Source organism: Oryx dammah, unplaced genomic scaffold (genome assembly GCF_014754425.2).
Source record: "Oryx dammah isolate SB20612 unplaced genomic scaffold, SCBI_Odam_1.1 HiC_scaffold_13, whole genome shotgun sequence".
Classification (NCBI taxonomy): domain Eukaryota; kingdom Metazoa; phylum Chordata; class Mammalia; order Artiodactyla; family Bovidae; genus Oryx; species Oryx dammah.
In genome coordinates this window covers 1,977,822-1,999,156 of record NW_024070197.1, presented here as the reverse complement: position 1 = coordinate 1,999,156, position 21,335 = coordinate 1,977,822, and the positions used below count along the sequence as shown (strand labels likewise).

Sequence of the window (21,335 nt, the reverse complement as noted above, 5' to 3'; positions counted from 1 at the left end):
CTCTTGGTGTGGACCAAGGGCTCCAGGGTGTGTGAGCTCATAGTTGTGGCTTCCAGGCTTTAGAGCACAGGCCCAGGAATTGCAGCACACGGATTTAGCTTCCACATCATGTGGGATCTTCCTGGATCGGGGACCAAACCTGTCTCCTGCATTTGCAGGTGATTTCTTTACTCCTGAGCCACCAGGGAAGCCCCCAATCCTATATTTCTTCAAATGTGTTTGCAAGATACCAGGAATACCAGTTAATTTTGCAGGATAGTTAATTCTTCTGTTGACACTTTTGGACTGTGATTTTAATGATCTTAGCTAATAGACAAAACCTCATCTACCTTGCATGCTTCCATATTTATATAAGATCCTAAAAGGTGAGTTAAAGCTTGGATTTATTTCATGAAAGTTATAAAATCTGCTGTGGGAAACTGGATCTATTGCTGTGGCAGATATTTATCAGGAAGTCAAAGATTTATTCATTTATAAAAAGCAGCTGGCAGAGAATAAAACAGTAAGTTCAGAGGTTGAGTGAGATTGGTAGTTTGAATCTTTCAGGAATTTTTCCTGAAAAATGAATGGCAAGGTTTTCCATTTTATCTAAGTGGTCAAATTTTTTGGTGTAAGGTTCACAGTATTTATTCCCTTATCTGCTTAATAACTGTAGTGATGTCATCCCGGTCATTCCAGGTATTTGTAACTGGAATATTTTCTTTCGTGTTGTCTGAGTGAAGATCTATTGGGCTTATTGACCTTTTATATTTGTTTCCTATTGATTTCTGTTCTTTATTTCCATTATTATGCTACCTTTGGGTTTCATTGCTCTTCATCTTCTAATCTGATAAAGGTGAGATTGAAGCCACTGAGAGCTTTATTTTACAATTTAGTCATGTTTCCTTCCATAATATGTCAGCTGCTTTCCATGTATCTTGATATGCTGTGTTACTAGTTACAATCCAAAACGCTTTCTGTTTCGCCTTTTCTTTTAACCTGTGGGTTACTAAAAATTGTGCTATTTAGATTCAAATATTTAGGAGTTTTCCAACAATCTTACTGATTTCTGCCTGCTGGAGAGGAAACGAGTGAAAGCACAGCTGGGAGTTACTAACCTGATGGGCCTGAGCACCAAGTCCGGCGTACCTGAGGCTGTGACATACATGCTCTGCATCTTTCGTTTATGGGAGCTACTAAATACCTTTTTCCTAAGCTGATTTGAATTGGGTTTCTATCAGAGTCCTGATTACAGTTGCTTTAATTTTATTTGTAAATTTACTAACTTTATATACTCCCCGAGTCTTCATGAAACGTAAGGATTTAAGTCATACCACCAAGTGGGTTATAATAGCTCCTCTGATGTGTTTTAACTTCAAATACAGCTAACCTGCATTTCTTCTATAGACTTGACATCTCCTGAGTCCTCCTCATATACTATGAGCATATCGCCCCTTATCCTTGCTTCAAGCTCTTATTTCCCTGTCAGCCTCCCACCATCCAGTCTATCAGCTGTATTTTGCCTTTATATTATTAAAGATATTAGACATATACACACCTACAGAGACTGCAGTGATTTGTCTATTTTAAAGCTGGAAATAAGGGGCTTCCCTTGTGGCTCAGCTGGTAAAGAATCCACTGCAATGCAGGAGACCTGGGTTTGATCCCTGGGTTGGGAAGATCCCCTGGAGAAGGGAAAGGCTACCCACCCCAGTATTCTGGCCCGGAGAACTCCCTGGATGATACAGTACAGTCCGTGGGGTCTGTTATACACGTACATGCCCACACATTCAGAGACTTACGGGCTCTGTCTGTTCTGAAGCTGGAAGTAGCACTAGACCGTCATCACCGTATAAACATTCTCTTAAGAGCCAGAGCCAGGCGCTGCTGAAGATTACATTTCCTCCTCTGCCAGTCCAGTGTTACGATCCCAGTACTCGCTCAAGTTTTTCCCCCCACATTCTGTTTCCAGAGTCATGTCACATTTTATGGGGCTGGCTTTATGTTAGGACCATGATATCTGGTATGGCTTCTCCTGTGTTTTTTCCCAAGCCAGTAACTGTCTGTCTTTCCTTCTGACGAATGTTTGTTTTCACCATATTACAGGAATCCTCAAACTCTGTGTTAATTTTATTTAATGTAACCCATCCCTTCCTTTCTCCCTGAAGCTTCTCTTCACTGACTCCCTGGGTATCTAGCCTACCAGTAATTTCGTCTGATTTTTATAGTGATCATCCTAGTCACCCTCAACACCACTTTACTAGGTTAGATTCTGTTTTTTACCTTTTCCATCCAGATTTTGCTAAAGCTAATCATTCACTGCCCTATTGAAAGACAAGTGGACGTAAACCGAAGCAAACTGTATATACAGAATTTGGCCTCAGGTTTCACCACCGTTCCCGTATAAGCTTCTAGATTCAAAGCAGTTTCAAGTCCTAAGTTGGAAGCTGCTGTTCTGTATTCTACCATCTAATATTGCTCATTGGAGGGAAGGCTAATTCTATCTCAGTCATTATTCTTTATTAGGAGAAATTCACATTTTTTGAAAGCTTTTAGGATAGTGTCCTCTTCAGTGTTACAGAATTCCACAAGCATATTTCTGGGTGTCTTTAAAAATTTTTTTTCTATTATAATATGGTTTTTGCCAGTTCAGCCTGCCCAACATTCAAGTGAGCTATTCCTCGCTGAGCATTCATAACTTTCTTCAGTTTAGAAAGATTCTTAATCATTTGACACATTCCTATTTTATTTTCTCTATTGTGTGTGTGCGCACGTGTGTGCCTTCTACTAGACTTCCAAGTCCCTTTTGTTTCTCATTTTCTTCCAAATTTATGAAATGGAAGAATTTCCACAACTTTCTTTGAAACCTTCTATTATAACAGTAATTTTTTAAAAATTCTTAGGAGTTGTCTTATTCCTTTTTGATAGCTTCTCATATTTGCTTTAAAAGTGTAACATCTATTCCAACTTAATGTACATTTTTAGTTTTATCCTCATTATGTGACTTCACCTGCTCCGGGTTTAGTCTGTCTCTTGGTCCTCATCATGCCGATCCTCTCCCATCATCTGTGAGGATCCTCACGTCTGTTCACATTTGAGAATGATACTGTTTGCTTCTAGGTAGACAGTAGGAGGCTTTGGTCATTCTCACTATAGATCTGTTCTGCTGAATGAAGCAATTCACTGGGATTTCAGTGTGCCTGGGAAGGCCTGGAGAGATGATGAGAGTCTCCAAATTCCAGGAAAGGTTTCAACTTAAGCTACCAACTCTCTTTCTAGTTGCTCTAGTTCTCCGTAAGTTCACTGAATTTTTTCATAGTTTAATGATAACATTCTTATTTAAAACATTACAGATAATGATAAATCTACCCTCTTGACCAGAATGTCCCATTCCAGGTCCCTCCACAAAACACTTACAAATTGGATGTCTGTTCAGGACTTATTTCTGTGTATTTGCATAGTTACAGAAATGTATTAGAAATGTATTTTAAATATATAGTCTCTATTAATCTGCAAATTTTCAATCAGTGCCTTTTAGTCAAATCATCAATATTACCAGTCCATTCTTTTAAACTGGTGCCAGTATTTCTCTATTGATGGAAATTTAGATAGTTCTGTTTCATGTACTAACCATACTGCCCTCTGAAGGGGTTAATGTTCTAACAACTTCATTGCCTCCAGAGCGGTACTGATGAGTAGTTGTTTCTCTATGCGACTGCCACGTCTTTGAATTAGACTATTTAAGCTTGCGTCTCTCACTGCTAGCGAGGTTGGGCAGGGGCTCGGCGTCAGCAGGCTGCATGTCCTCTGACTCGCCCGTTACTGTCCTTTGTTCCTCTTTATTCTCCCTTGGCTGTCCTTTACCTTGTTATAGGTGTTCTTACCCCTTTCCTTTTGTATTTCATTACAGTTTCTCCCCATTTTGTTTGTCTTTTTAAAAGCATGCTGCAGTCCATGGGATTGCAAAGAGTTGGGTAAGACTTAGTGACCGAACAACTTTTGATACAATCAAGTTGTTCATTAATCTTTACTTTGTGACTTTCGTTTTTGTCTAGTTTGGGAAGATATATCCAACAGCAAAGTCATAAGCATCCTAATACTTTACTATTTAACATTTAGGATTTTATTCAACTAGAACTAATCTTTCTGAATGGTGTGAAAGAAGGATCCAATTTACTTTACTTACAGATGAGTATAATGGGAAAGCTTTGGTAGGGATACTGACATAACTTTTTCACATAAAAAATCACAAACTGTCTTGTAATTGTTACCCCCAGCCTCTACACATGCCAGCTTAGAGCATGAGCTTCTCTAGGGACCTTTGGACAGACTTGACTTCCCGTTACTGAAATCTGTCAGGCAGACATTTCAGGTCACAGCTGTTTCTGCTACATTTCATGAATAAGCACTTTTTCCCCTTTTGTCTTTAACAAAATTTGATTCTTTTCTGATACCTTTTAAATTGTTTTATCCGTTATAGGATATGGAAGGGCAAACGTGTGTTTAATTGCAGAAGAAAGCCTTGAAAATTCTGATATTGACAGGTCTTTACATCAGTACTCAGAAGTACCTCCTCTCTCCTATGCTTTTGCAGCGGAAACTTTATCAATCCGACATTGAAAGATGGCAGTTCACTTGTTTAACTTGTATTCTGATCCTTGTGAGAGTCACTACTTATCATTTTCATCAGTTATCTCTTTATTCCCCTTACCCATAAGAGGAGGTGTCATTTTCTAAATGATTTGGAGGAGTACTTTTATGTTAAGGATATCAATCTCATAGGTTAAACATATTTTAGTAATTTTTTCAAATTCTAACGTTTAAAAACCTTTGGTACTATCTTTGACTATATAAAAGCTCATTGAAGTTCTTATATAGTCAAGAATCCGTGTGTGTGGTTTCTGGCTCTCGTGTTGTATTTAGGGAAGACTGTTTTCCACGATTATGTATGGTATCCTCTAATGACTGTTGTGCATTTGGATAAAAGAATGAGACAGTTGTTTTGTACAGAAATAATTTTGAGCAGAATCTCATATACCAATACTGTTAAGCTACTGACAATGAACTAGCACCTTTATCATATATTTCCTTTATGTGTGTATCTATTGTGAATGTTTATGTGTGTGTTGACAAACACAATGTTTCAAGCCTTAAATTCTCAGGATTTTGTTAGGTACAAAGAATCGATAGATTAATTTGGGGCTTACTAACATCTGTATAATACTGAATCTTCCCCTACAGAAGGATGAAATATCTGTTCTCATCCTCCATTAAACTTTATCATTTTGTTTGTACTTATAGTCACATGAGAAATGGTTCCAGCACTGACTGCACAAAGCCTTCAGGAGTCAGGAAGTAATAAAGTGGAAAACAAGTCAGATGTAAGGCAACAGGGAGTGGTTTGAACTGTGGAAAACAAATGCCCATCTAAAGGTACTCATTTTAAATTTCACACAAGTCAAACATGTTTATGAGTTTTGACCTATAGTTTTGATTTCTTTTCCCTCTGGTCTTGGAATTACAGCTTAGAACCTAACACCTTTTCTATTTAAATGACGTGGATTTAACATGATTCGTCTACCTAGAATTAGGAACGCTGAGTTAAAGTTTGTTTCTAATCTTCTCTGGTTATTGATCTTTTGAAGTTTTTTGTCTTTTGAGGACTATAGTGCCTTTGTTTAAATGTAAATGATGAATAAATCTCAGTAAATTTTACTTATTACAATTGATGTTTAACACCTGGTTTCTTAAAACTGAATATATAATGAAGTTAGTTTTTCTTAACAAAATCATATTTCCATGTTTGTACCGAAACAGGAGCCATCATCTTAACTCTATCATCATGAACTCCAACATTAACTCTACTGTGTTGGATACCCTTTTCACTCAGCTTCAGAACAAGGGCTGCTCTTTTACTGAAAAATCTTTAGTCTCCTGGGTCTTGAGCTGTTTTGTTATTTCACCGATAATCACTGCTAAGATGATCAGGTCTTCTTTGTATACATAGTTACCTTTTTATTTTACAATAATGTTTATTGATTATGCTAGGCACTGTGCTGAGCAATTTACATGCATTATCTCATTTAATCCTCCCATTAACTTTTGAGGTAGTACCATTATTATTTCTATAATAGAAATAAAAAGACAAGATGCTTACAAGGAACAAAATGTTTCTCCAGAACTAGAGGGCTAGAAGATGGAACAGTAAGAACTGGAACCCTGATCTAGTTGTTGCTGCAGTATGAAGTCTGAATTTTGATAAGTAGCCCAGGAATGAGACAGTCACAGGAAATGGGACTCTGAAATGTAAAGTGGGACAAGGTATTGGGGGGCAGGGGTCTTTTAGGCTATTTTGAGTGATGTGCACCTTGACCTAAGCCCTATGGGATGCCAGTGAAGGGTTTTAATGAAGGAGAAGTGATATGATCAGACTCTTTAAATACAAGTTTGACTGCAATATGGATTACCAACAGTAATACAGGAGGATGGGTTAGAAAGCCCTTCCCATAGTCTGTGTCAAATAGATTATCGTGTATTGGACAAACACTGATAGAATGGAAATGGATTAACGGAGTCAGATTCAAGGCATATTTAGGAGATAAAGCCTACAGGTCTTGGCAGCTGACTGGGCATAGAGGCTGAGGGGGAGGAAAGAGTCAAGAATGACTCCATAGTGTGGATTCTCTCATGATGAGCAAGGTGTGCTCGCTGCCTGAAAGATTTCCTGCAGTCCTTACATTCATAGGGTCTTTCTCCGGTATGAATTCTCTGATGTAGAGTTAGAGACCCACTGTAGCTAAAGGCTTTCCCACAAATGTTACATTCGTAAGGTTTCTCTCCAGTATGAATTCGCTGATGCTGAGCAAGGCCTGCATTCTGGCTAAACGTTTTCCTACATTCCTTACACATGTAAGGTTTCTCTCCGGTATGACTTCTCTGATGTTGTGCAAGTGACGAACTGTTGCTGAAGGCCTTCCCACATTCGATACATTCATAGGGTTTCTCTCCAGTGTGGACCCTCTGGTGTTGATCAAGGTACGCGATCTGGCTGAAGGCTTTCCTACACACTTTACATTCATAAGGTCTCTCTCCAGTGTGAACCCTCTGGTGTTGAGCAAGGTGTGCATACTGGCTGAAGGTTTTCCTACATTCCTTACATTCATAGGGTCTCTCTCCTGTATGAATTCTCTGATGCACAATTAGGTATCCACGATGGCTAAAGGCTTTCGCACAGACATGACATACATAAGGTTTCTCTCCGGTGTGAATTCTCTGATGCTGAGCAAGAAACGAACCATTACTAAAGGCCTTTCCACACTCGATACATTCAAAAGGTCTCTCTCCGGTATGAACTCTCTGGTGTTGAGTCAGGTGTGCAATCTGGCTGAAGGCTTTTTTACACTCTTTACACTGATAGGGTTTCTCTCCAGTGTGAACTCTCTGGTGTTGAGCAAGGTGGGCATTCTGGCTGAAGGCTTTCCTGCATTCCTTACATTCATAGGGTTTCTCTCCAGTGTGGATTCTCTTATGTTGAGCTAGGTTTGCACTCTGACTGAAGGTTTTCCCACACTCGACACACGCGTAGGGCTTCTCTCCAGTATGGATTCTCTGGTGGAGAGTGAGAGATGAGCTCTGGTTGAACACTTTCTCACATTCGTTACATCTCAAGAGTTTCTTTTCTACACGGACTTTCTTACGTTTCATCTCGACAGGTTTTTTCCGGTAACTTCTCTTTTGTGGCTCATTACGTTTCTGCTTTATATCAAAGATTGTATCCTGATGGAAAGTTTGCCAGGATTTAGTATATTCATTACTGTGATCCTCATTTAGGATTTCTCTGTGAGTGATGATCAGCTGACTAGCATGTACCTCCTGAGTTCCCAGCTGGTTCTTAAACCAGTCCTTACTTTTAGAGTCTCCTCTCCAACTGGAGCAGTTGAGGTTATAACTAAGATGGCTTCTTCCCATCATCATTACTTTGGATGATTCTTCATAAATAACTTGCTTTGATGGAAATTGCTTGTTTTTTAATGCATACTCCCAGTCTACAAGATACCAAGAAAACAAACATCTTTTGTATTTATGCATCAGGAAAGAACTTCTAAAACACAAACTGGTGAGTGAACTACATGCATAAGTTCAAGGATGTAATAGCTGGTAAATGCAATCTAACGAGATGATAAAGAATGAAAATACAGGAAAATTTATTAAGAAAATACCTCATGCATAACTACTAAGGTAACATCAGAAAATCATAATCATTATATATATATCTATATTAATATTAATATAAGTCTGCAAACACCCTTCCTCTCTTGCCTCAGGTTAGCCTGCATTCAAGCTAAGTTCGTTAGCTTTAAAAAAAAAAATTCATGTCAGTGTGGCTAAAAAAAAATCTGTTAGATCCCCACATCCCAAAACACACACAGTGTCATTAATTGTCATGAAAGTGTTAGTCACTCAGTTGTGTCTCACTCTTCACTACTCCATGGACTGTAGGCCGCCAGGCTCCTCTGTCCGTGAGATTGTCCAGGCAAGAATACTGGAGTGGGCTGCCATCTCCTTTTCCAGGGGATCTTCCCAACCCAGGGACTGAACTCGTGTCTCCTGCATTGCAGGCGGATTCTTTACTGTCTTGAGCCACCAGGGAACCCTATTAATTGCCACAGGCTATATAAAAAACTCTATGGTTCAACTTTAGCAGTCTGAAAATAGTCTTCCTGAGTATCATTTTCTGTGTGATATGTTCCAACCAACTGTAAATTTTTAGCTGATACTCAAGCTAATATGCCTTCATATTGAAATAAGTTTGCATCAAATTGTTGGTTTTATTAATCTGCCATAGGCCTTTATTTGCCTTACCTTTTCCATTCCTAAATCAAATCACCTATTACTCTGTTCAAGACTTTCCAATGGTTTCTCACCTTATTTGTAGTAAAACCAGACTTCCTATTATGATTTACAAAAGCAATATAGCACAGAAACATAAATGTAAAATGATACAAAATTATAGCAAATAAAATCCAGGAAAATATGAAAGCATAATCCTGACCAAGTGGAGTTCATCCCACGAATGCAAGGTTGGTTTCATATATGAAAATCAGTATAATTCACCACATTAACAGATTAAAGATGGAAATCATATGGTTTCAATCAGCGTAAAAGTATTTTACTAAATTTAACATCTGTTATTATAAAAATTGTCAGCAAAGTAGGAATAGAAAGGAACTTTCTCAAGCTGATAAAAGGCATCTAAGAAATATCTGTAACAACTTATTGGTGAAAGAGTGAACACATTTCCCCTTAAGATTGAGAAGAGTGCAAGTACATTTGCTCTTAACCACTGCTATTCAACAGTACAAGAAATCCTAGGTATTTCAATAAGAAATAAAGTTGTGTTTGCAGATAACATTACTTTTCATGCCTTCCCTGGTAGCTCAGTTGGTAAAGAATCTGCCTGCAATGCAGGAAACCCTGGATCGATTCCTGGGTTGGGAAGATCTGTTGGAGAAGGGATAGGCTACCCACTCCAGTATTCTTGGGCTTCCCCAGTTGCTCAGCTGGTAAAGAATCTGCTGAAATGCAGGAGACCTGGATTCGATCCCTGGGTTGGGAAGATCCCCTGGAGAAGTGAACAGCTACCCACTCCAGTATTCTGGCCTGGAGAATTCCATGAACTGTATAGTCCATGGGGTCGCAAAGAATCAGACACGACTGACCACATATGCACACATTACTGGAAAAAACTTATATCTAAAAAATTATGTATCTTATATCCATAAAACTATATCTTTTTCTACATAGATATATAAAATAATCCTTATAAGAAGCCACCACACTGGATATGACAAAACACTGCTAATAGAAAGTAAGACTGTAAAAAATGGCTGAATTTCAGGAATTGGAAAACAATGATATTAGGATGTCAATGATAAAACAATGATACTAGTTCCCTCTAAATTGATACATAGATTCAACACAATCCCAAACAAAACCCCAGCAGGATTTTTAGGTAGAAATGCTCAACTTCATTCTAGAATTGATATAGAAATGTAAATGATCTATTAAAATAGTCAAAGTGATTTTACAAATTCAACTGATGTCAAAATCTACTATGAAGCTACAGTAATCAGGACAGTCTGGTACTGGTGAAAGGACATATATAGATCAATGGAAAAGAACAGTTCAGAACTTAACCCATACATATATGGCCAACTGATTTTCAACCAAGATCCCAAAAAGACAATATAATGGGGAGGGAAAGTCTTCTAAAAACAGGGTACCAGAGCAGCTGTGCATCTGACAAACAGCAACAGACTCAGACAGAGAACACGCTGTGGTTGCCCAGGGGGAGGATGCCCAGGGGGAGGAGGCGGGGAGGGAAGGATCAGGGGAGGAGGGGTGGGGGAGGGAAGGATCAGGAGTTTGAGACTAGTGGATGCAAACTATCACATAGGATGGACAAACAAGGCCCCCCTGTAGAGCAGAGGGAGCTACACATGTGTAGACCTGAGTCATTCTGCTGTATAGCTGAAATTAACACAGCACTGTAAATCAGCTTTACTTCAATACAATCATTAAAAAATAATGATAATAAACCTCAAAAGGTATGGTGAGGGCATGGAGCACACCCGGACCACTACCACAGTGCTGATGGGGATGAGAGTGCCAGCTCCTTGGAAGCTAAGGTTACACAGACCCCTATCCTGTGACTCGGGTTTCCACCTGTTTTAAAGCTAGTTTTAAAAAAAAGAGTTTTTTTAATTGGCATATAATCGCTTCACTGTGTCGTGCTAGCTTCTGCTGTACAGCAAAGTACAACTACATGTGTACATATATCCCCTCCCTCTTGAGCTTTCTTCCCACAACCCCCACCCTATTCTCCACTTTTAGATATTTACCTAAGAGAAACGAAAATGTATGTCCATACAAAGTCCTGTACGTGACCACTTCGTATTGCCCACACTGGAAACAACTCAGAGGGGCATCAGTAGGTGAGTGTGGACCATCCGCACAGTAGACGGACACTCAGCGACAAAAGGGCTAAGCTACTCACGCGCGCAACAGTGTGACTTTCAGAATAAATTCCGATGGTGAGGTAAACCGAACATAATAGGATGATTCCATTTAGTTTAAAGGCAAACTAATCTACAACGACGAAGGCTGGTTTGGGGCCAGAGTGGAGAAGAACGGACTGCAAGAGGCACAAGCTACCTTTGGGTGATGGAAGCATGCGGTGTCCTCACCGCAGTGATGGTTGGAACTCATCACACTATAATTCACATCAATGCAAGTTAGTGTCGATAAGGTTAAGAAAAAGTGTGGATGGAAACAAAGACTGAGTAAAGACAGACTTCAGTGACATCAAGTAAAACTCCAGTAACGAGCTCTTTACACTGAAAATACTGTAACTTGGAATTTTATAGAATAGTTTTAAAATATATTAGGTCATATAAAATCCTCAACTCGTTAGAAAATAGAATTAGTAGTAATTGCTATCCTGATCAAATATGATAAAACAATTTGATCAAAATACAGTAAAACCAGAAAACTTTCTGTTAAACGACTGTTATGTAAATGGGAATTAAAAGTTGTCTAGGAAATAGAAATAAGAAAACCACTAAATATCAAATACAGCTGAAACTATATTAAGAGGAAATTAAAACCTAATAATTTCATTAGTGAATTAAGAGACAATGAAATAGTTAAAGCTTTTTTCAGTTTTTTAGCATGTTTCCAAAAAATGGAAACAAAGTAAGTCTAAGAAATAAATAATTAGTAAAAAGAAAAACCAAAAATAGAGGATTAGAAAAGGGGAGAACGATGAAGCTATATTTTATATTTAAGATATAGCCAGAAGCTGGAATTTAAAAATAAATAAGCAAAACTGATTAATGAGTAGCAACCTAACAACTAAAAAAATTAGCTATATAAAATAAGAAAATGGGATATTTTATGCTATAGTACAAACCAAAAAGAACTGTGAGCGATTGTTACAGAGAAGGCAGTGGCAGCCCACTCCAGTGCTCCTGCCTGGAGAATCCCATGGACGGAGGAGCCTGGTGGGCTGCAGGCCATGGGGTCGCTGAGAGTCAGACACGACTGAGCAACTTCCCTTTCACTTTTCACCTTCCTGCGTTGGAGAAGGAAATGGCAACCCACTCCAGTGTTCTTGCCTGGAGAGTCCCAGGGATGGGGGAGCCTGGTGGGAGGCTGTCTATGGGGTCGCACAGAGTCGGACACGACTGAAGCAACTTAGCAGCAGCAGCAAAAGACTATTATGCTCAGGTTCATGGACATAAACCTGATAACCATCTAGGAAAATTAAAATTTATATAATTTAACCCAAGGAGGAAGCTATTGGGAGGCCACTTTACCAGAGGACACTGAGAAAGCGATCAAAGGTCTACTTCCCCACAGAGGCCCTGGTAGAGTTTTTCTTCCCAACTCTAAGACTGCTGACCGCATTCCTTCACACTAACATCTAATCAGACTGTCTTCCTAGCCTCCTTCCTTCCAGTGGTATGCACTTCTTCACTAGGAAATCTTCCCATCAGATAAGTCTCTTACTGTCCTAAGTCAAATTCATCTTTTCTTCTACAAACCTGTTCTTCCTTTTGACTTGTTTCTGTTAAACGCTATCACCTCCCAGTTACCCAGACTTGAAGAAAATACCACCAGAAGTATTTTTCCTGTGATGGTTTGTAAACATCAGAATAATCCTAAAAATTTAATAGGATGATTTTCTCAAAGTAGAAACCTGAATCTTGGTAAGAGATTAAGTGAATAAGTAAATGAATCAGTCCTTCAGTCTAAAAGGAATGAATGAGTGAAAAGGGAAAAAAATGCATTGCTGTGTCTAGATGTTTGGACACAGGATTGGAGCAACTTGTGTAAAACTGAAAAGCAAAGACAAGGAGACACTGACATTTGGATCCAGAGCACAGGAAGAGGTTATCTGAGAGGACAGTACTGCGTGAGAGAGTGAATCCGAGGAGAGTTTAGTTTGGGAGCTCAGGCCAGAGACACCTCTGTCTCTTCCCAGGCCTGAAGCCCTTTGACGGTACCCAGGAAGCATCAGTTAGGAGCTGGACTTTTCAGACTAGCTGAGCTTTTCCTGGCAGGGGCCTCTCCAGCCCTGGGTCTCACTCACTCACCAGGGAGTGCTCCCCTCGGCTCCTCCTCCTTCACCATCCAGGGCTCCTTTCCTTGCTCCAGTAATGAGATCACATCTGGCTTAGAAACCGAAACTCCTGCTCACAAGAAATAAAAAGGGGAGTTAGCCAGGCCCATCAGTCAGATCAAGCTCCTTGGTCACTGGGAAGGGGAGGGAGCTGAGGCCGACTCTACAAAGCTACACTCATCTGGGGGAGCAGTAGGGAGGTGCAGCAGAGGCTCCCCAAAGGGGGCACTGGAAAGCAGCCTCCGTGCAGATTCCGCCTTACAGGGAGACCTCACCCAGCGATACCAGGCTCCTGTAGTTGTCCAGCATCACCGTCCTGTACAGACTCCTCTGAGCAGGGTTCAGCCATTCCCACTCCTCTTGCGAGAAATCGACAGCCACATCCCCAAATGTCACCAGATCCTGAAATGACACAGACACGTTCCTGCTCAACCAGTGTTCTTACCCTCCCATGAGCACAGTTTAAAAAGTTAAACTGCCTGTGTTCTTAGACAGAAATACTGCATAGAGTGAAATGTCCTGTCAGGATCTTGGGGTCTGAGCAACACGACTTCTCTGTGCTTAGTCTTGAGATTCTGTCATGGAAAGTACACAATTTCAGAGACTCTGTACTGATGGAGAAAAGACAGAAGTGAAAATTGGCAAGAACAGAACACTGTAAACAATCAAATGTGAAATAATTCAGTACCCACTACACGCTAGAGCATTTCTCAGTGTGGAGAATCAGGACAGACTGCTGCTGCTGCCGAGTCGCTCCAGTCGTGTCCGACTCTGTGCGACGCCACAGACGGCAGCCCACCAGGCTCTGCGTCCCTGGGATTCTCCAGGCAAGAACACTGGAGTGGGCTGCCATTTCCTTCTCCAATGCATGAAAGTGAAAAGTGAAAGTGAAGTCGCTCAGTCATGTCCAACTCTTCACGACACCATGGACTGATCCGTACCAGGCTCCTCCATCCATGGGATTTTCCAGGCAAGAGTACTAGAGTGGGGTGCCATTGCCTTCTAGAGCAGTAAAAAAGGGCCTCAAGGAGGAGGCAGAAACATGAGTTATGCTCAATTTTTATGTGCATTTTCCCAAATTATGCAATTGAATGATCAATGTTCCAGCTATATCAATTAGGTATATATAAAAATATATATGATGCTCACTGTATTGGTACTCTAAAATTACATACAAATAAAAGCAGTAAAGAAGTTTTATGGTGATTTTGCAAAAATATAACTTAAATGTACGCCATTACAGAGAACAATCAGGAACAACCAAAGATTACATAACAGCTCTTGATAACATCACTAAGTTTCAAAGACAGTTGTTAACTTATCATAAGCCCTAAAAGACAAAGTAACTGTAATTTTAACCACTATTATGTTAAATAGGGAACATTTCAAATGTGATAATGCAGTGCATCACAAAACACCTGCAGCTCTCACTAGGAAACACACCCAGTCGTGCACACCTAGTGAACAAGAGGTTCTCAAATGGTACCACATAGCTCTCAAATTCCATGGTTAAATTAAGGATCTTTGTAACATGAAATGAGACCTAGTCTGCTTCCCCCAAATTAAGAAAATACGGATTCTTCCTAATGTGGTAAGTCTGCTCCAGACTTAATTTTTTTTGGCTGTATGATCTGGTATGTGCTTTACAGGTCTGGCACATCACAGAGCAAAACCTACCCTTAAGCTGAGCTGACACGCAGCTGCCCTCAACAGCACACACCCCAACAGCTGAGCCGACCTGTCAGATACTGAAATCCTTCCACGCTGGCTGGTGAACCGCGGCTGCAGGGAGCCCCGCTGGCGGCCGTCCTCCCCACAGTCCAGTAGGGAGGGGACCGCCCGCCCTGCATCAGCGTCCAGGACCCCATCGGGGTAGGTTCTGGATGTGTCCTGGCCAGAGGGGTTGTCAAATAGGAATGTCACTCCTGTTAACGTGCCTCCTGACAGAGCAGTAATACCCTTACTGAAGATGTGTTTAAGCCTATCAGTGATGCTACACGGAAATGTTTTTAATGGGAAGAAAAAAAAATGAGTCAGCATATGAGCAACCGTCTGCGTAATGGACAAAACCGTTACGGAAGCCACAAGTGAAGCGAAAGGACACCACGCAACGTCGGTCACGGTCATCAGCGTCTACCTCACGTGCTCCATCTCAAAAACAACTTCATAAAGGGGAATCTGGGAGGTGAGGGAAAGCGTCAAGGAAAGGAACACAGGTTGGGTTTAAAAGATGCAACTTGTGCTAGATAGGGCTGGGCACCATCAACTTCTATTAAAACTCAACCACTTCAACACACTCTTTAAAACTGTGTGCAAAAAAAGGGGTTCCACACACCATGTTTTCTGTAGTAGAGGCCAGGCAGGTTTTGCCAGGTAAAGTTCTTACGTTTTTTTTTACTTGCACACATAAACAAATGGATTCTGGGTTTTGATGATCTGGTTGACATTTTCCTCTTAGCCAGTGAGATCTGAATACTTTTCAAATGTCTTTATTTTGATTCTATAAAACAGGAATCTTAGACCATGTTGTCACCTTATTAAAGAAGCTCAGGAAATAATGTCTGGAGACAGCGATCAAGGGGGCAGAGTAGCAAGACATGAAGCCCATCTTCTCCCACAAACACAAAAGTGACGGGCTTCTCCCAGCAGCAAGAGCAGAGCAGAGAGTTAATTACAAGGCCCCCACGCGGCTCTCAGGTGACTTCTCTACAGAAACACTGCAGGACAGAAGGGACTGGAAAGATATGTTCAAAGGCTTGAAGGGGAAGACTTGCAGCCTAGGCTAGTCTTATCACAAGATTGTCTAGAATAGAAGAAAAACAAATCTTTAAAAGAAAGAAAATAGTGCCTGCTATTTCTACCCACAGTGATTTTTTTCCCCTTTCTAAGTTAAAAACTCGGAAGTCCTAACCCCAACATCTACCTACCTCCTATAAGCAGTCAAAATGCACAGTTAGTATGTATTTGTTCACGTTCCCTTACACAGACATATCTATGATTACATATTCATTTACTGATAACATCACTCTTGGTAGATGCATATTATTATCAATACATAATGTAAATCAGCCATATCTGATTTACTAACCCCTTGATTATTTTCAATTATGTTAGTCTTAATTTTTCACTATGATGTTACAAAGGTCTCTAGTTATTGTCTTAAAATATATTCCTAAAAGTTCCTCTCTCCATTAAGACTAGGATTTCCCAACTTACTTAACATCAGAAAAAAGGTTACACTATTCTGGCCTAGTCAGAAAAGGACGTAATGAAAAAAAAAAAAATCAGGTTGGGACTGAAGTTTTGACCTGTAGTCAAAGAAATACTAATAAAAGTTTTTCAGGTAGGAGGAAAATGGAATGAAATGAAAAATAAAAGGAAAATGCAAGCATTGTAGCACAGGAAGAAATTCAGAGCCCCGAGACAATAACTAAGTATAACTGCTGCTGCTGCTGCTAAGTCGCTTGAGTTGTGTCTGACTCTGTGCGACCCCATGGACTGCAGCCCACCAGGCTCCCCCGTCCCTGGGATTCTCCAGGCAAGAGTGCTGGAGTGGGGTGCCATTACCGCTCTACTGCTTTGTTGCTCTACTACTAATATAGTACTTATTGAGATACTTGTTGAGAAAGTAGCAAAAGTACTAATTGTAGAAGGAAGATTACAGACGGAAGAAGGATGATCGTTACAGTAAGAAGTAATGGATACATATTATCCTAAAGTGGCCACTAAGAGAGTAATAGCCTGGCTGTGAGAATAGAGAAAAAATAAAACATAGACTGTTTTATAAGAGGCTTCCCAGGTGGCCAGTATAGGAGACATGAGTTCAATCCCTGGGTCGGGAAGATCCCCTGAGGAGGGCAAGGCAACCCGCTCCAGTACTCTTGCCTGGAGAATCGCATGGACAGAGGAGCCCGGCGGGCCACAGTCCACGGGGTCGCGAGAGTCGGACACGACGTAATGACTGAGCACAACCACAAGAGGCGTACTTTAAACATATAATCTTTAGAGGCAGAGGTTCTCAAAAACTGCATTAAAATCATGAGCGGCCTCAATAAAAATGCGGCTTCCTGGGCCCCATCACAAGAGCCTGTGATGCACCTCGGAGCACGGGGCCCCTGGGCTTTGTCTGTCCCACGTCACACGCCCTCTGCCGCCTCGTGTCACCAGCTCACGGGCAGCGGGAGAGACGCTGCTTGCTGGCTTTTGCTGCCCGGGCCTCAAACATCCATTCTTTTGTTGATTTATATATTAATTTGGCAAATATTTAGTGGATGCCTACTACCTATATTGGGAATACAAAGGTGGACAGAATATAGCCCCTCCCCTGGTGGAATTAAAATTCTGACAGAGAAAGACATTCAATATAAGGTCACACGAAGTCAGGGAGTATTAAATACTATGACAGAAACAAGGTAAGGTGAGAGTTACAGGGGCGTTCATGGAGGTAAAAACGGGCTTCCCTGGTGGCTCTGAGGGTAAAGAATCTGACCGCAGTGCAGGAGACCGCTTCAGTCCCTGGGTCAGAAAGACCCCCTGGAGAAGGAAATGGCAACCCACTCCAGGGTTCTTGCCTGGAGAATCCCACGGACAAAGGAGCCTGGCGGGCTACAATCCTGCTGCTGCTGCTAAGTCGCTTCAGTCGTGTCCGACTCTGTGCGACCCCCAGGCTCCCCTGGGGCCTCCCACCAGGCTCCTCTGTCCACGGGATTCTCCAGGCAAGAACCCTGGAGTGGGTTGCCATTTCCTTCCCCGGAGCTACAGTCCATGGGGTCACAAAGAGCCAGACACGACTGAGTGACTTTCACTTTTGTGTAAGATAAAGATAAAATCTTCAAAGTGAGCTGAGGTTTGAACAACAGTCTACATGAAGAGGGAGAGCTAGCCAGCCACCCTCTAGGGCAGGAGAGTTTCGGATGAGGAAGGAGCAAATGCAACCGTGCAGAAACAGGAGCTTGGAACGTCTGACGGACAGCAAGCCGACCAGTGAGACTGGAGCAGACAGCAGTGAAGACGGGGGAAACGAGGTCTGAGCACCGGGAGCTGGGCCGTGTGGGAGCTGAGAGGCAAGGGAAGGGCGCGGGACCTCATCCCGTGGAGAAGTGACGTGCTCCCGGACCCGAGCACTCTGCCCCCAGGGGCCCTTCACGGTCCTGCCACCCTCCTCACAGCAGCCGGTGCTGACCCTCAGCAGTACAGCTTGCTGCCTCTGACAGTCACCAGCGGTGACGTCTGCACACCACTCCTTCCTTGGCCTCTTTCTCCTCATTTGGAAAATAGTGTCTCAGAAAACCAGGTTACTTATAGTTTTCTTCCTGGCTTTATCATTTTTTGAACCTAGAACTCTGGTGTCTAAATAGACTAGCTCCTAGCCACATGTGGTTATTTAAATCAATATTTAAAAATTAGTCCTTCAGTCACACGAGTCCATACACGCGGCCCCACAGCCCCACGTGCTAGCTGCTGCGGTGCTGGGCAGTGCAGACGCAGTGTCTCTGCCGCCAGTCGCCACGGTGCTGCTCTGCGTGATAGAAACCAAAAAGGTGTAGCAGTCTCTGGTTTTATTTTTATATTTAATCTACAGAATGTTTTTAGCCTCAAAGTATGAGGAAGAAAAAAATTTCAAGTGAACATCCAGCTCTTCTCCTCTGATTTAAAATATCATTACACTATCATATAATAAACTAGTAGACAGTAAATTCCATGAAGACAGTATCTGTTTAACCAAAGTGTTGCCAGCGTTTATGTACAGGAAGTCTTTAATAACTATATGTTCAGTGAGTGAGGAAGCGTATTCCTTTTGTACTTGTATTTGTTTCTGGACGTCATGGGCTGATCTCACTTCTCTGGCTCCCGTTCTGTATTATTTACTGATTTCGTTATTATAGACGGAAGCAGCCACTTTTTAATGGATGCTCAATATTCCCTCCTATCAGTCTCCTTTTCAAAAAATGTGCTGCAGTTTCCATGTTAACTCTACTCATCTTCCCTGAATGATGCAGAATATTCGGTCTGTGGCCTGATGCTAACTCAGGATATCTCATTACTCCCGTGGAGTACTACTCGTTAATGCTCACCCCGTGCCTGAAGAAAACTCCTGCCCTAGCTGACCCACTCTTTGATGCTCAAGACACAGCAAATCCCACTCCTCAAAACCACCCTGAGCAAGAGACCCTGTCCTGTACCACAGCTAAGACTTCCCCAGCAGGCCCTGTCTACTCTCAAACTCAGGTCTGTGGAAAAGCTCAAAACTGTTGATCACATCTTAGCACCCATTTTGACCTCAATGAATCAAGTCCCTCCAGCGAAGATTTTCATAGTCCACCAAGGAGTGTATTTGGCCTCTTAAGACCTCCCAACTGAACACCTCACCCACAAGTGCTAAACTGTTTCTTGAATAGAAGATGAAAATTATGGCTGAGGGGGAAAAAAAAGGAAGCTCACTGCGCTTTGGGGGTGGTGGTGGTGGGTAATCTCCTTTCACTAGATTGGAGAACATGAGGACCAGGTCACTGAATGAATGGAACTTCAGTAGAGTGGGGAACTTCAGAAGAAAAGCAAAATGTCCATGTAAAATCTGATAAAACAAGGCATTTAGAGAAGAGAAGAAATATTACCTTACCTCGGACATGGCTTTAAGAAATTATGACAGCTCTTCTGCCCTCTTCCTTCCGGCTCCTTTCTGAGCAGTGTTCAGAGAAAACACAGCTGGAGAGGGAGGAAGAAAACACAAAATGCCAGGCCTGCCCCAAGCTCTCAGCACCGTCAGCCGAGAAAGTCTCCTTCCTTCTCGCTGCCCTTCTCCCCACCGCAGCAGTGCGTAAGAGGCGTCACTCAGCTGGCCTTTGCTGTCTAAATTCTTTCACCTACCTGCTTTAAGTACGGTCGAGTCATAGTGTTACATTAGTTTCAAGTGTTCAACATAGTGATTCAGTATCTTTAGAGATCATGCTCCACTCAGGGGCTTCCCAGGAGGTTCCAGCGGTAAAGAACCCGCCTAACCATGCAGGAGACAGGAGCACTTTGATCCCTGGGTCAGGAAGATCCCTGGAGGAAATGGCAACCCACTTCAGTGTTCTTGCCTGGAGAATCCCACTGACAGAGGAGCCTGGTGGGCTACAGTCCATGGGGTCGGACTCGACTGAAGCGATTTAGCACGCTCATACTCCATTTAAATTTCCCACGTGCTTTAGATCTCAATATGCAACATAAACTCTCTGTGCGTAAGATAGCTCCTCGTTTATAAGCTTCAGAGTGGCACTGCCAAGTAAGGGGTATGTCCCCGTTCACAGTAAGGGTATTCATCAGCGAAATTATCCAAGGCTTCACGCTCAAGCAGTTGAGCCCAGCTGGGATCCAGATCTGCCTCAGTCTCATTAGAGGATGACACTGAAATGTGTCCCCACCCTTTCTACAAAGATGAGATAAAAAGCTACAAAGTGAATGCCTCAGAGAAGCATCTTTACACAGGGTAGCCCGCACAGGGGTCGTGTGGTCTGGAGGACCCTGGACCAAAGAGGACTTGCTGCTTCTGGTCCTGGCTTATTATAAAATACACCGGAAAACCATTCGCTCAACTTTTCTAAGAAACTTCCTCGGGGGTGGGGGGGAGTGTGCAGGTGCAGGGACAAGAGAGACGGTCACCGCACCAACTCCCTAAGTTACGAGTCACTGTCCACCAACTCCCCTGCCTGGGCGAGTACAGCCGCAGCGGAAGGACCTTCGGCGCCGGAGGAGGCCAAGGCCGGCGCCCCGGGCTCTGCCCGCCGGGCGCGAGGCCGGCTCCTCCCCAGCTCTCTTTCCCCCGTGAACTCCCTCTCTCCTCCTCCATCTCGCGTCTGCCCCACTGCACAGGGCCCACGCGCGCGCACGCACACACACACACACGCACGCACACACACACACACACACACACACGCGCGCGCCCCGGCGCCCTCGTGCTGGCGGCTCCCCGGGCGCAGGTCACGCTGCCGTCTCCCGCGTCCTCACACTCTTCACACACGGCCGCGCGCACTCCCACGCGCAAGGGCACGCGCACAGGGGCGCTGTCACGCGCTGTCACACACGGCCAGACTCGCTTCCCACGCCGTGACACGCTCGCTCTGCCCACACACAGGCACGCACACCCTGGCCCCGCCGCCCGCCCGCCCGCGCGCCCCGCGGGGCGCCTCACCTC

At 42.7% G+C, this 21,335-nt stretch overlaps 1 protein-coding gene across 4 annotated transcripts; it reads right to left on the bottom strand.

Annotated features, from left to right (window-relative positions):
* Positions 1-2,873: 2,873 nt before the first annotated feature.
* ZNF583 (zinc finger protein 583) lies at positions 2,874-20,092 on the bottom strand. 4 transcript variants are annotated; one of them, XM_040251765.1, is made up of 5 exons: positions 20,030-20,048; positions 19,782-19,867; positions 13,438-13,564; positions 13,137-13,232; positions 4,125-8,024 (listed from the first exon to the last, which is right to left on the bottom strand). In XM_040251765.1, exons 2-5 carry the CDS (start codon positions 19,788-19,790, stop codon positions 6,571-6,573), a joined length of 1,686 nt encoding a protein of 561 aa, XP_040107699.1. In that variant the 5' UTR covers positions 19,791-19,867; positions 20,030-20,048; the 3' UTR covers positions 4,125-6,570. The 4 variants fall into 4 exon arrangements, with proteins under 4 accessions (XP_040107698.1, XP_040107702.1, XP_040107699.1 ...); XM_040251764.1 differs by having other exon boundaries at positions 2,874-8,024; positions 19,782-20,092; XM_040251766.1 differs by having other exon boundaries at positions 6,006-8,024; positions 13,448-13,564; positions 19,782-20,092.
* Positions 20,093-21,335: the final 1,243 nt, after the last annotated feature.